Source organism: Chlorocebus sabaeus, chromosome 2, assembly GCF_047675955.1.
Source record: "Chlorocebus sabaeus isolate Y175 chromosome 2, mChlSab1.0.hap1, whole genome shotgun sequence".
Taxonomy (NCBI): Eukaryota; Metazoa; Chordata; class Mammalia; order Primates; family Cercopithecidae; genus Chlorocebus; species Chlorocebus sabaeus.
This window is the reverse complement of record NC_132905.1, coordinates 75,457,636-75,472,986: the sequence shown is the minus strand read 5'-3', so window position 1 is coordinate 75,472,986 and position 15,351 is coordinate 75,457,636. Positions and strand designations below refer to the sequence as shown.

Below are 15,351 nucleotides of genomic sequence, written 5' to 3'. Positions count from 1 at the left end.
TTGCAAGTGGCAAGTTAGGTCACTGAATTGAATGGTTAAATTCTGTGTTTAAATGAGTTCTGGAGGACCAAGAGTAGTTCCCACAATGTGAGAAGAGGACTTTAACTTTCAGTCCTTTGGTCTAGTAGGTAGGAAAAAAAATAACCAGAAATCAATTTGATTCTCTGCACCTGTACACCTGACTGCTGAGAATGATATGTTCAATTGCTCAGGGGAAGAACCACTTTGAATAACTGAGAGTAAGTTAGAAATTATCATCTATACATAAAAACTAGCATGCTATATTGTAATACTGATATGGTTTGACTGTGTCACCACCAAATCTCATCTTGTAGTTCCCATAATTCCTGTGTGTTGTGGGATCCAGTGGGAGGTAACTGAATGATGGGGGTGGGTCTTTTCTGTGCGCTGTTCTTGTGACAGTGAATAAGTCTCATGAGATCTGATGGCTTTATAAAAAGGAGTTCCCCTGCACAAGCTCTTTCTCTTTGCCAGCCGCCATCCATATAAGACATGACTTGCTCCATCTTGCCTTCTGCCATGATTGTGAGGCCTGCCTAGCCATGCGGAACTGTGAGTCCATTAAGCCTCTTTTTCTTCCCAGTCTTGAGTATGTCTTTATCAAACTATAACAGGAGAGGGCACAAACTCCTCCTTTCAAGGAAAAGGAGAAAAATGTAGAGTTCAAAATGTCTGTGGTTAACCACACAATCTGTCTTCTAGTAAATACTATTTCCTGGGAGAAGTGTAGTTACTTTGGAAGGAATCTGAACTTTTAAAGTTATTGATGTACCACTTAGTATTTAAAAGACAGTGATTTACAAAAAGACTACCCAGAAAGGCCTGGGCTTTCCAAGGTTTCTCCAAAACCCCTTAGGTATTCCTGATGAGCAAGTGAGACATTTAGAGGATTTAACTCACCATGTATGTCTAACTTAAATGTAATTTGAGTCATTGTTTTCTAGTCAATAGCTAAATACTTTCACATATTTTTACTTATGGGATATAATTGAGGAAGAGATACAAATTCAAAAAGCATCCAGAATTGAAAGCTCTTTCCATTTAATTTATGGTATATACCAGGGTTGGCAAACTGAACCTACAGAACAAATCTGACCCACTATTTGTTTTTGCAAATAGTTTTATTAGAACACAGCCATGTCTGTTCACTTACTCATTCTTTATGGCTACTTTTGTGCCACAACAGCACAGTTGAGCAGTTGTGACATAGATGGGATTGACAGGTAGTTGACAGGATTGACAAAGTTGTGAATATTTACCTTTTGGCTTTTTACAAAAGAAGTTTGCCAACCACTGGTGTATATTATTAGATACATTAGTAACAAATGACATCATAAATTTCTTTTTAGAAATCATGTATACCAAAGATACAAAAAATATATTTCACTAGAACAAAATCTTCTATTTAGCCATCTTGCTTCACCTTCCTCTAGAACAAAATCTTATTGCCAAATAATTTAAGAAAATAATTTGGTCTTCTGATTCAATGTTTGTGTCTCAGGTTTCCTTCCCAGGAATTAATTCCCACTTCAAAAAACAGACACACACATTCCAAAAGTGTTCTTTTATTTCTAGTAACATATATTGTATAAATACTCTATTTTATATGCACTTTCACAAAAGCGATATAATTTAAAAGTTTTTTCATTAGAAATAAATGTATAAAAATAAATATGTTATTATAGGCATTTATTACTAACTATAGTCCTTCGTGGAAGGAACACCCAAATCAATACTTATAAAGTACATGTAATTTATAGTAACATATTTTACTATATACATATGGAAAAAATCGTATTCTCACAGAAGAGCTGAACAGACATTCATCAGGATATGACTGTTGGACCGGCTGCTGGAGATGGACCTGCTACCCCTCAGCAGCCTCCCCACCACAAGTGATCTCAATGTCCCCAAACCTGTGGGACCCTGTTCTACACACCTCATTTTTGTTCCGGCATTTCATCCTTCTTGTGTGATTTTACTGATTTTCATGAGACACAAGTTACTTCTTTACATCCATATTCCCAAAGCAGGGTTACATGGTAGGAAACAAAGGAAGTTGAAGGTACTAATCTCACTGTGTCTCCTCTAGTTTTTACCAGCACCTAATGCTTCACTGCTTTTTTTTCCATTGTAGACTTTAATAAATACATGGAGTTGTTTTTTCCTCAAAATGAATTACACAAATAAAGACTGAGATGGTCAAAAAAGTAAAGAGGAAGCCGTTTGAGTCATTTCACGTTGCTGAGCTTTTCTCTCATGTTGAACAATCTGAAGTTTTAATTCTTGGTAGAAATAATGCATAAACATTCTCTGAAACCATAGCAGCCATAAACAGTGCTGGTCAAAAGTCCTATTTGTACTCCTTTCTCCCCCCTTGTTAGTGAGGTAAAGTAAAACAGGTCTTAGTAAAATCTCACCTTTCTCCTACTTTTCATTTCCCAACCCCCGTGATACAAAGTATTTGATAAGTACCAGGAAACAGGGGTTGTAATAGTTGTAACTTTTTTTTGACAATTGCTTCGTTTTTTTCAAACTTGTAATAGATGTAACAAAAGAAATAATAATAATGCCCGGGGCTTTATTATGCTATATCACTGCTCAGAGGTTAATAATCCTCACTAACTATCCTATCAAATTTGCAACTGGCAGTTTACTCTGATGATTCAACTCCTTTTCTATCTACCCCCATAATCCCACCTTACTGATACACCTCACTGGTTACTGGCAAGATACGCTGGATCCCTCCAGCCTTCTTGCTTTCCGTGCACCAGCCCTTCCTCACTTTGCCTTGCCCTCAAAGCTAACACCACTTAACTGCATTCTGCCATTGTGCAAAAGTCTATGAAATGTTTAGGTTTCTTTAAAGGATCACAGCTCTCATGAGATAACACCCCCCCATCATGGGACAGACATTTCAAGCTTCTTTTTTTGTAACCCTTCCCACAGGTCTTAGAACATGATGACCACTCCCCCAGCTGCCACTGGGGACAGGGATGGTCTGCACAAGGTCTGGTGCTGGCTGGCTTCACTTCCTTTGCACACTCGGAAGCAGGCTGTCCATTAATGTCTCGGCATTCTACTAGTCTTCTCTGCCAACCCAATTCACATGACTTAGAACATTCGCCCCACTCTTCGATGACCCATGCTGAAAAGGTGGGGATAGCATTGAAAGATTCCTTCTTCTTCTTTACGAAGTAGGTGTATTTAATTTTAGGTCGAAGGGCATTGCCCACAGTAAGCACCTGGATGGTCAAGGGCTCTTTGAGAGGGCTAAAGCTGCGAATTCTCTCCAGTGCCGCAGAGGAGCCGCTGTACCTCAAGACAACACCTTTGTACATAATGTCTTGCTCTAAGGTGGACAAAGTGTAGTCACCGTTAAGAATATAAGTGCCATCGACAGCTTTGATGGCGAGAAAGCTGCCATTGTTCCTGGATCCTCTCTGGTTCCGCTGTTTCACTTCGATGTTGGTGGCTCCAGTTGGAATTGTGATGATATCATGATATCCAGGTCTGCAGGTGACAAAAACAGGCATAAATCTCTGAATCATTGGCTGATTAGATTATTTAGCTTAAAAACACATTAATCTTTTAGGAGATATGTTTTCTTCCCAGACCTGTTGAAAGGCCCATTTAAAGGATAAGGTCTGCGAATAGGTGTTTTAAAACTTACTTTGCACTAGTAACTGATCCTGATATTTTCTTACAAGTAGATCCATTTCCCCCACAAACACCACATTTATCAAACTTCTTTTTGGAGTCTATGATGCGATCACAACCAGCTTTTACACACTGTCCTTGCACACAGACAGAGGTGGAATCTGGGCTGCATGGAGTACCATCTACAACCTGAAGAAAGGACACATGTCTAGTGTTACATACAAGCAAAGAAAGGAGATGCTGCAATGACAAGTTTAAACATATTCTCTCTACTTTCCTGACCATGCTCATTAAAAACAGTACCCTCTACATATTACGCATTTCATGCATTTACGCTTCACTTTGGCATGTTTTTCAGCGCTGCATGTAGACATCTGGAGAAATTAGAGATTTTTAAAAATTATTTATCTATTGACCTAGCTCTCCTCCAAGTAAGGTCAATGAAAGTAGAGCTCTTTGTCACTTTGATTACTGCTGTATCTTCAGAGCTTAGAATAATTAATATCTGGCAAGAGTAAGTGCTTTATAAATCACTTGCTGAATACCGAATCTGCAACTTGGGAGTATTTTCATGGCCTACGGTGCTAATGACACATGATCGTCTCAATCACATTAAATTCTATTTTCTATATCTCAGAGCCAGATATATTCTCTTAGCAGAGCAGCAAAAGAAATGATGCTTTTCCTAGTTCAGTATGTGTTTTCAAACGTAAAAATTATCAATACTCAGACTGCCATTTCAATTATTGTGTTTGCACCTGCTACTGCTAGTTACCCAGTAACAAGTATTTTGGACCATGCATAAACTTAAACTACTGGTTACTGTGTGAACATATAATGTATCTAACTATGAGCTGTATGTGAAGCCTAGCCACACGGAGGAGTGCCTGATTGTCCAAAAAGCTTCTCCTTGTATATGAAAGAGTAATAGTGAGCAATTGCAAGCATCTGAAGTGTTAGATTTAAGCTTCATTCAGAACTGAACACAACACTAAACTCAAAGCAGGCAGTTGCCAATTAATGTAAAAGAAAAGGAGTTCAAATGTGACATTGAAGATATGTTCATATGGAAAGCAAAGAAAGTATATCAAAAGTTACTTGAAAAGGTAGCAGCCTACGCCTTAGTTTTTAGGTAAAAATAAGGTAAAAACTACCTTGGGCTGCAAAACGAAGAAGTAGCCAATGCCTTTGGCTTGGCAGATGAGCTTGCACCTGTCCTTTGGGGAGACGCCAGCGTACTTGGGGATCCATTCCACTGCAGGTCCACTCCCAAAGGAAGCTTTTGAAAACTCGTTGTGTGCCTCACATTGTTCCTCTCTAAAGGTTTTTCCTGGAAAGAGAATAATATGATAACATTATCAGTTTCTAATCTTGAGCCACCTGTTTGTGGGTACATCTTTTTTTTATCCCACTGCTTAAAATCAGAGTCCGTTGCTCCTCACCATTATTGTCTGGACAGTCCTCAATGTTACAGGATCTGTAGCGTACTCGTTTGCCTTCACAGTACTTCCCTCCATTCTTTGGGACTGGGTTATCACATTCCCTCATCGTGTACTGGACCCCTCCACCGCACGTTCTCGAACAGTCTCCCCAAGGTCCCCACATCCCCCAGCTTCCATGAAAAGGAGTCTAAATGGAGACACAAATCATCAGCATTAGAATTCTCTAAAACGAACTTTTAGGGTATCAAAGAAAACCACATGGGACAAAGAATCAATTCTAAAAATAAGCTATCTCACATTCCTGCTAGAGGACACAGATGGGGATGTTTAACTTGGTATCAAATCTTTTACCATCACTTTGTTCTTTTCAATTCTGAATGTGTTTCAGTAGAAAAACTCACATCAAAATGCTTTCTGTCGGTTTTGTTCACACACTTGCCGTTGATACACCATTTCCCTTCTCCGCAGCTGGTGCCATCTGCCCATGGGAAGTGTTTGGTTTGGCACACCAGCACTCCACCAGAGGTGCCGGTACACCATAAGGTGCTGCACGTGCTAGCTGCATCAGGGCAGTGTTTGGAGTCCTCCCCAAATGTAAACTGGCACTGCCGGTTGGCATCGTACGAGGTGCCAGGGAGATCGCCTGGGAGCTGTATGGGATTCTGGGGCTTGTCCATCAAACATTCCCCTGCAAAGCAAATGCCAAACAATATTAATACAGAGTTAGTGAGGGCATGCAGACATAGATCCCATTTCAGAAAATATCATATGAGAAAATAGATAGCAAAGTGATTTGAAAACTGTAAAGCTGGGGGAGGGAAATGCTAAAGAGATTTACATTACTATTAAGATCTTATCCTCAATGGAATATTTCTATATTAACAATGACAGGAAGTTATTGATCTGCTAACAATATGAATGAATGGACTTTGGGAGCTACTCAACTAGAAGCACTATTTTTTATTTGGAATTAAGATCTCAATAGTTAGGATCTTGACAGAGGAAAAGTAATGTTTAAGTGGAGAAAATAAAAAGAACAAAAAGGAAAGAGTTCATTTAACTAAACTTTATGCATGAAAGGTTGGATGCCATCTAGAGAGAGTAGCTGGAACATCTTACCATGACCATTATCCAGAAATGATGTAATCATGTAGGCACTGCAAGGAGACCAAGGCTGGCTATGGTCCAAGTTGGAAAGCATTGACGCCATCATGTGGGAATCCTGGTTCACACCATTAAGACTGGCACACTGCTTTGCATCATCATGTGGCATGTTAAACACGTGGCCTAGGAAGCAATCCAAAACCCACATTAAAATATGGATCATGGCTCAGGGTGGTGGCTCACACCTGTAATTCCAGAAGCTGAGGTGGGCGGATCACTTGAGGTCAGGAGTTTGAGACCAGCACGGCCAACATGGCAAAACCCCGTCTCTACTAAAAATATAAAAATCAGCTGGGTGTAGTGGCGTGCACCTGTAATCCCAGCTACTGGGCAGACTGAGGTAGCAGAATTGCTTGAACCCAGGAGGCAGAGATTGCAATGAGCCAAGATCACGCCACTCCACTCCAGCCTGGGAGACAGAGTGAGACTCCATCTCAAAAAAAAATAATAATAAATAAAACAAAATATGGATGATATGCAGCAGGTTCTTTTTTCCCAACAGGGATTCATTCATTCATTTGTCCCAAAATAATATTTCTAAAGGAAGAAATACATTTAGGAGACTGGCTATTTTGGAGACCATGTCTACTTTTCACAGGGTGTAAACAAACATACACATTTCCAAATGTCCAGAGCTACTACTATCTTATTTTTTACTTTAATAAAAATGACCATGTTTGAAATAGTGAAAAAATATTTTCTATAGTTTCTAAGATGTACTAGGACCTAAAATAGCAATATAACCTACAGACTCTCCTTCTTATATTGTTTTACCAGTTTACATTTCTGAATTGGGCTTAACTCCTACTTTGAAGCAGCCTTACCTAATTCATGGGCTGTGGTGAAGGCAGCTTGTAAACCATCATCTTCTATGACAGAGCAGCTTCTGCTCGGATCACACACAGTTCCAACATCAGCCATCCCAAGAGTATCACATGTCTGGGACCCACACAAGTCCTACAGAAAGCAAAGGTAAATCCTTATTAATAAGGAGAGCATGAACCTTGGGATCTAATTTTTTGGCAGGGTGTGCCTTCACATATGCTTTGGAGCATCTACATTCATTATTGTTGACATAAGATTGCATGTGACTTTAATCAAGCTTTTTTCCTAATGCTTTTAAAATAGAACTGTGAAACTTGAAATATTAAAATTACAGTAGAAATAAGTAAGATAAACCATGCTAGCCAATTAAAAAAAGGTTAACTGCAAAAACACTGGTGAAATGCCTTGTATATATCTTTTTGGTACAATGTAGACTCCTAAGAGGACAGTCTCACAACCGGTACTTTCTTCCTCTTACCTGTCTGGTGAAAAGAATTGCTGTGTCATAGTGCTCTGCATCCCGGTCACTGGGTGGGTTGTGCTGCTTTTGCCAGTTGCAGAAGTTCCGCAGAGTGAGGGCAGCATTGGAAGTCACTTCTGGCCCCTTCTGTTCATCGTGGATGACCAAGATCTTCACCACCACCAGGCTAACTGAATTACGAATGCTGGGGTGTTTGTACAACCTGGCTGCCACCGAAAACAACGTGAGAAGGTAATGCTTTAGACCACTGCCGTGGAATTCTGCCATCGACTGGTCTGCCACAAGCATGGTTTCCACATAGCGGTGACTGGACACAAATCGCTTCTTTCTTATGCTTCCAGTTCCTGTAAAGAAAAAAAAGAAAGTTTGCTACGGTCAGGCTGTCCCAGAATAGTTACCTTTCTAGCATATATTAGGAAAGCCTAACCAGTCAAAGCAAACAAAGCAAAAATATACCCGGAACAACAAAAACAAAAATATTTGCATCTCTTCACTCAAAATGTTATTTTTAAAGTTCTTTCCTCTCCTTTAAATAAAAAGACCACGTGCTCCTCTGCATGATCAGGCTCTTTCTGTGTGTGTGTGAGCAGGATTTCTTCTGTTATCTTTGAAATCCTGCAATCTGAACAAGGCAGTTTCGCACATCATCCTACCCAATTGTAAAATCTTGGAGCAAGGGTGGCAGGCAGAGGCCCTGAGTCACTCTTTCACAGGCGAGGGCTCAAATCCTGAATGAGATCATCGGGCTCCACGTGGAAGGCCTCGGGTAGGGCCTGGGCTGCTGCCAAGGGGCCGGGCCTTAAGGAATCTCAGACTGCACAGCTCTGCTGTCTCATTCCAGAGGTCCCTGGGGTGCTCCGCTCTTGCCAATTCCGGGCACAAGGACCACCCACTCTGCCCAGCCGCCTATGGCCCCACTCCCACTGCCCCAGGGAAATAAGTTCTGACTTCCAGGCAAGATTGATTATTTGGAACACAGTCTTCCACTCCGGACTGAGACCCAACCCCTGGGGAAAGTCCCGAACTGGGCTGCGACCACTTTGTTGCCAGGAGCAGAGGAGCAGGGGAAAAGGGGAGAATTGTTTAAAAAATGACACGTGAGAGAGTTAAAGAAGGAAAAAGGCACCAAAGTGATGAAAAGAACTGGAGAATAAGCACTGCACACCACAGAGAAGGCGTAGTAGGAAGGACCTGCAGTGACTTTCAACAGTGCTTGAGAGCAGAATTATGGCCGCGAGAGGGAGTGCAAACTGGGAGGCGGGGCAAGCCCGAGAAAGACCTCCCAAGCAGGTTCTGCGAAGGGGCCCCACCGCCTTCAGCCGGCCGGGGTCAGCCTTATAAGGGGGAAAGGGGACAGAGCCTGTAGAACAGAGATCCTAGCGTAGCCGCTCAGGGTACCTTCCTAGGTCACCATTGGTCCTCTGCCCTCTCCACATCCGCCCTCCCGTGAGCGCAGGATGCACGCACAGGCAGCGGTTACAAAACTCAGCGCAACATTGCAACCCGGACAAAAGGCACACACAAAATCGTTAAAAAGAAATACACAGAGTGGAAAGAACTCGCACAAGCTGCAACTCACTAAAGGTGGAAGGAGTCAGGTTACAAACTCTCCCTCCCCGGCCTAAATGCTTTGCTTTAGTTTGCAGAAAATCGTTTGTCAGTTTTTTTCTTGGTTATTCATTATTCGGCCAAATGAAAGTGTGTTTTCTAGCTGAGTTCACCAATCCAAACCTCAAACCACATTCCTCCATTCCAGGCCTCCGTTCTGTCCGCGGACTTATGCTCCTGCCTGCCAGCAGGAGTCTACCCTGAAGTCGCGTGGGATAGAGAAAGTGAGGAGAGGAGGATGAATGGACAGACAAACGAGAGCAATTCTTCTACCTGTGGGCTGTCCTACGCGTTGCAGTGCCGGGTCCTGCGGCGACCACTGAGCCCCTTCGTCCTCGCCCTCATTCCCTTCGTTCTCGTCTTCCGTCTCCGCTTTCCCAGTCGGCCGGGGCTCGTCGTCCACGACCCCGCACGTGCCGCCGCCGTCGCCCTGCCGATTCCGCCGCAGGAGGTGGAACTGTAGTGGTGCCGGCGGCTTCTCCCCTGGGGCGGCGGTGGCGAGGCGCTCGCTGGCTGCGGGCAGCGGCTGGATGAAATATGCCTCGCCCCGCAGGTAGAAGGCGCCGCGCACGCCCTCGCAGAGGCTGAGGGCGGCAGCTGAGCTGGGATCGCCATTCACGGTGCCGGAGTAGAAGCAGTGCGCCAGGTCGGGTTCCGGAAGAGGCGTCTCGGACCCGGGTTTGCGCCCCACGTTCTGGAGCGTGAAGCCGGGCGCCAAAAAGCTGCTGTCGGGCCGCAGCTCCAGATCCAGCTGCTGGTCAAAGGCGTGCAGGCGGAGGCGCGTGGTCCCGTGTCCCGGGGCGCGCTCCAGCTCCGGCACCACCAGCTCCTCGTCCTCCTCGGAGGGGCGCCCGAGTGCGTCCGACACCGCCAGTAGCGCCGCGGCGAGCAGCAGCAGCGTGGGCACCGGCCCAAAGCTCCGAGACCCCGGAGCCTGCTCCGCGTTCCCCATGTCGCTGCCCAGCTTGCGCCTTCCGAACCCCTCGGGTACAGCTCGCTGCATTGGAGCCCCAGGAGACACCGCTCGCAGCAGCGCACGGAGCGACGGAGCTTTAGTTCGGGTCGGGAGAGCAAAGCCTCGCTGGCCTGCTCTGGATTGTTAAAATTAACAATTTCTAGTATTCGTTGGAAGGGCGCGCAGAGCCGGCTACAGCCGAAGCTCCCGGAGTCACTAAAAGGAGGCGCTGCAGTTCTGCCGGCGCGCGGGAAGTTTTTCTTCCAGCGCAAAGTTGGAGACACTGAGAGGCAGGCGCAGGCAGAGTGGCTCTGCGGGGACAAGAAGCGCTCTGCGGCGCCTCCGGGGCTGAGGCAACGAGGAGATTGGTGCCTGGCGCCCCTCTTCAGCCTCCGCCTTGGCTGCGGTGTTGCTCACTCTGCGCAGGGCTCTCCCCTCTCTGTCCGGTAGCGCACCCTGGCTTTGCAATAGCCCCTGGGTCGGAGCCGCTTTCCAGCGAGTGCAAGAACCGGGCAATCGAGCGGTCTTTTTATAGTGGACCGTGAAACCGCCCCCCCGCACCCCACTCCTCCCCTTTGGCCCTTTTCCATCCCAAAGACGCCGCCCCCGGCTCTGTTGGTGCTAAACCGCGCTCTGCGCTGCGGGCTGGGGAGGGGGAGGGGGCAGCCTCCGCGCTGGCTCCACGCCACTGCTCGTCAATCTAGGGGCGGAAGGGGCACTGTGACCAGCACTTTGTACTGCTGGGGCCGCTCCAGGGAGAAGACTCTCCCTTCCACCGCTCTTCTCCCTCGCGGGTTTCCTGGACCACCCTTCCTCCCCACCGCCTGGTTGCGGTAACTCAGTTACCGCGCTGGGCTGCGGTTCCTGGGCAGGAAGGTTCGGGTGGAGAACGGAGTCCCTTCTTCAACATATCCCTATCTTGGAGCTGCCCTGAGTCTCCTTCCCTACTCCCTTAGTTCCCTCTTCCCCAATCTAGGAGATGAGCTAGGGCTACACTTTCTAGAAAAGTACCCCACCCCACTTCTCCACCTTCGCAGCCTGCCAGGATCTCCTTAGCCGCAGCCTGCTCTCTCTTTGCCCCAACTTTTCTCGGGAAAGCTTGGTTGGCCCTGCGCTTCCCCCAGAAAGCATGCCTGGGTGAGGGGCCAGGTGACACTTCTTAGGGTCTGGATTTCAAAATATGTTTGCTTATGCCTTCACCCTCCACCAACCCCCACCCCACACGCCACCTCTTCCCCAGAGACGACTTTGTGAGGACCCGGTTTCACATTTCTGGAATGGGTGATCTGGGACGCGGCTCAATTCCCTAGAGCCTAATGAGGGAGTTGCGCTTTCTCTTCTTCATTCGAGAAATGATCTCCCGCCAGTCTGCGTGCTTCCACTCAACAGCAGCTGCAAGCCCTAGGCCAGCGTCGCAGAAACGGCCAGGAACCCCACTTTCCTACCCGAGGGCCTCCAGCGATCGCTAGGGCTAGCAAGCGTGCAGTGGGGTAAAGAAGGAAATCGGCTTCCTTCCCGGACCCCTCCTTCCTCTTCCTACCAGGAAGGGAAAAGGCTATATCCGCGTTACGAAAGCGAGGAGAGCTGAGTCTTTCCACCAACAGGTCCTTAGGAAAAAAACCTCGGTGGCTTTTCTCTCCAAAATGTGGGAGGGGCTTAAGGACCCAGAGGAAGGACGTGTTTCACTGCGGAAAGCCACGGGGACAATGGCGAGAGCGACCGCCCTAGCCCCGGGCAGACCCGCAACCCTCACACTCGCGCGCCCCCGCGTTAGTGCTCGACCTGGTCTCCGCCTTTCCGCCCCACCCCCGTCCGCTCTCTTGGTTGGCTCCAAGTTTATCTGGATCCTTTCCTCGCTCCTCCCCAGATCTTCCCAACTTCAGTCGGCCTCAGCCAGAAGCGTCCCATCTAGTTCTCCCACACGTCCCTCTTCCAAGCTTTCCTTTCCAGATGCTTTCCAATTTCTTTTTTCCTAGCGAGATTGCTTACTTGAAAAACGAAAACAAAAACATTGCTCTCCACTCACCAGGAAAAATCAAATGAGCAAGAATGGCAGAGAGAAGCAACTCCGCTTACTTCTGAAAGGGCTTAGTAACGACTTCTAGTCCCCACACATTTAGGAGTGGGTGGTTTCGTAAATGTAATTTTGGTTTCCTAAAATCACCCTCATCGTTGAACGCTGAATGATCAACCAAGGCCTTAGATATATTTTGACAGCTCTCGATTAACAGTCTGATAGTGTTTCTGCCTACCTCTTTTCACTGAGTCTCTCTTTTGCATCCTTCGCTCTCTTCCCCGTTCCATTTCTCCTTCAAACTCAACATTGACACCCGCACACATGTGTGTGTGATTCTTTTCTCCATTGTCCAGCATTGTTCAACCTACCTCCTCCTCTTCGACTTTGAACTACGAGGATTATTCCTTCCTGTTTCTGTTTCCCAAGCGTCTTTTCCCAAACATCTGATCATTCCTACTTCCCAGTTTGGTTTTCAAACTTATTTTTTTAACATTGTTATCTTCTATTACAGTAATTTTTTGACGGTCTATTTTCTATGATTTCTTTTCATTTTACTTGTTCTTTCTAGCTAGAAGAAAGGTAAGATACTTGAGAGAACATATGAGCAAAGTCATGTTAGACTTTCAAGATATCGACGTCGGGATCACAAAAGCATGAAGGCAAAGCCATCCGTACATTTTCAAACCTCTTGCCTAGAAGAGGGCTCAGAAGATAATATATGGTGACAAAAGTTAGAGTCTCAGAGTGGCTTTGAGATGGAGATTTGAGATAGAGATTTTGGACATTCATAATCTCCATCTCAAGGAGAGGCGGCCCAGGGACTGAATGAAGATTAGTGAAGGTAGATGTGATTCCCTTAAATTGGGGTAAGAAGGGACAAAAACAGCAGAAAATCTGTATCTTTAAAGACATATGTAATGTATTTCAGTCTATCAACTTCTCTACAAAAACTTTAGCTTTTAAAAATATGTTAATGTAAGTTTGATCTTTAGCGTGTTTCTACCTGTAGGGTATTCTTATTGGAGGTTTGTTTAAAGCATGCATTTCTGATCTTGAATGGGTTACTACAAATCCATTATAATTTTTTCATATTTCATGTTGCATATACAAATAGAGTTGAAAAAACGGAGAGTTAAAGGCAAAAGGATGGCCGGGAACATGGCTTTTTTATTCTCTGGGTTTCTGTCCAGATTTCTGTTCTTTTGCATAATGACTCCAATCTGTTGTGCACCTGTAGTTCTGGGAAATGATTCTTTTTTAATCGCTTCAACAGAGACATGGATGTTGGAGTTGCCAACTACTAAGCGGAAAAACTCCATCCGTGCTCAGAAGAACATTTAATCCACTCACTTTTTCTCTCTTTTTTTTTTAAAGATCAGCACTCATCAGGCATTTGTGGTAATATGCAAATATATACATATAACATATATGTATATTTATAAGCAAAATGTGAATTAGAAAAACATTTGAATGTAGAAACAGACCACAGGAGTAAATTTGTACAAGGCACTAGTAAAAGTGACATGTAATGTTGGGTTCTTATAGTGAGTTTCTTAATCCAATTTTTGCCCCTTGATTTGAATGGGCACCCAAAATAACACATGCTATCCTAATCCCTACTCCCCATGTTTTGGATCTTATCTTTATAGAATGCATATGGGCTTACATAAGCATTAATCTTAACATGTTCCAATTTACATAGGTAAGCCAATTTTTATTTCTAGAGATAATAGAACAAAACTCAAAACATTTGACATAAAATTATTGGAACAATTAACTGTTTGACCTATTAAACACATTATTGTCCTCTATGAAGGGAGGGACTGTCTGAAAAAAAGAACAAGTTGTTTGCAGTTTTGAGTGAGATTGGCATTAAGGTGTTAATTTCTATTTACACTTTATATGTTCGTATTTGTTTCACTGATTCATATGTTATAGACACAATATTCTATTCACAATTTTCATGAAGTCTATACCAAAGTAAGTATTCAACAAGTAGCCATGAAAGGAGGAAATCTGGTAATACACATGAGCTATTAGAATTGTTTTCATGTGAACATTCTCTAGAGAAACAACTAGTGTGCATATTTTATAACCAGGAAATGCTTTTTATTCACATGTTAGTACCAGAAGATTGACTAATGAGAAGTAGGGAAGCTGTTTGGTATTAGTCTTCCTTTTGGGAACATATGGTCTAAAGTAATATTGGACAAATGGATATTTTATTTGATCACAAATGAGAAAGTAGTTAGAAAACTTCTACTTTAAACAGGTTATGTACCCAGAAGTATTACAAACATTGGAGACAGAAAAATTATTGTAGCTTACATTTAGATTCAAAATTGACATTCCCTCCAAATCATGCACTTGATAAGAGGAGTATAATCTGCCAAATCGACTCCGTCTGCGTAACTGATGCAGAAATGAGACTCAAAAGGGTTAAGCAGTTTTCCCAAGATGTCTAGCGAGAGTCAAACTAGGGGCTTAGAAATGACTCTGACTCATAACTTTTAATCAACTGTTTTGACATTTTAACCTATCTAATTGTGTAGGAGGTAATTATGTTGTCAGACTTTGGAATGATGTTGTTTCCAGTTAAGTTTTTTTAAATTATAAATAGGAAAATTCCGGCAATAAAAAATTTCCACCTTAAAAGATTCACGGACTTTAGTACTTCTTTCTTCAAACACAAGGTGGCGATGGTCTACAACAAATGATGCGCAAATCGGTTTCGTTTTTTGTTTTTTTTTTCTTTTTTATTCTTAACAGTTCAAGTTAAGAATTTGCAAAAGTTTTACATCTTCTTAATCATATTTAATAAATTCTAATTATTCTTCTACATCTTGGTGTTATGGAAAATATTTTTAAAATATTACAATGTTAAATGAATTTATTCTTAAGGGCATAATAAAATGCTTTTTAAACCAACTGCTTTTTAATTATGTATGCGTATTACCATAAACAAAAATCCAATTAAACTTTAAAGAAAGAAAACTACCTCTGACAAAATAATACTGTGGACCACTTTTATTCATTACATTTGAGAACTTCTTGCCATTCAAATGAAAAGATTAAGTAATTTGCAATTCATTAAAACAGATTAAAACTCATTCATTTATTCTATAGATATTAAGTACATACAGTATGTTTAGTATACATCAGTACTTGACGATCAATA

General features: G+C 43.5%; 1 protein-coding gene across 1 annotated transcript; it reads right to left on the bottom strand.

Annotated features, from left to right (window-relative positions):
- Positions 1-1,570: 1,570 nt before the first annotated feature.
- Positions 1,571-10,659, bottom strand: ADAMTS1 (ADAM metallopeptidase with thrombospondin type 1 motif 1). Its single transcript, XM_007965938.3, has 9 exons — positions 9,475-10,659; positions 7,591-7,937; positions 7,112-7,244; positions 6,243-6,410; positions 5,525-5,811; positions 5,124-5,310; positions 4,836-5,011; positions 3,695-3,870; positions 1,571-3,534 (listed from the first exon to the last, which is right to left on the bottom strand). Exons 1-9 carry the CDS (start codon positions 10,202-10,204, stop codon positions 2,835-2,837), a joined length of 2,904 nt encoding a protein of 967 aa, XP_007964129.1. The 5' UTR covers positions 10,205-10,659; the 3' UTR covers positions 1,571-2,834.
- Between the last annotated feature and the right edge of the window lie 4,692 nt (positions 10,660-15,351).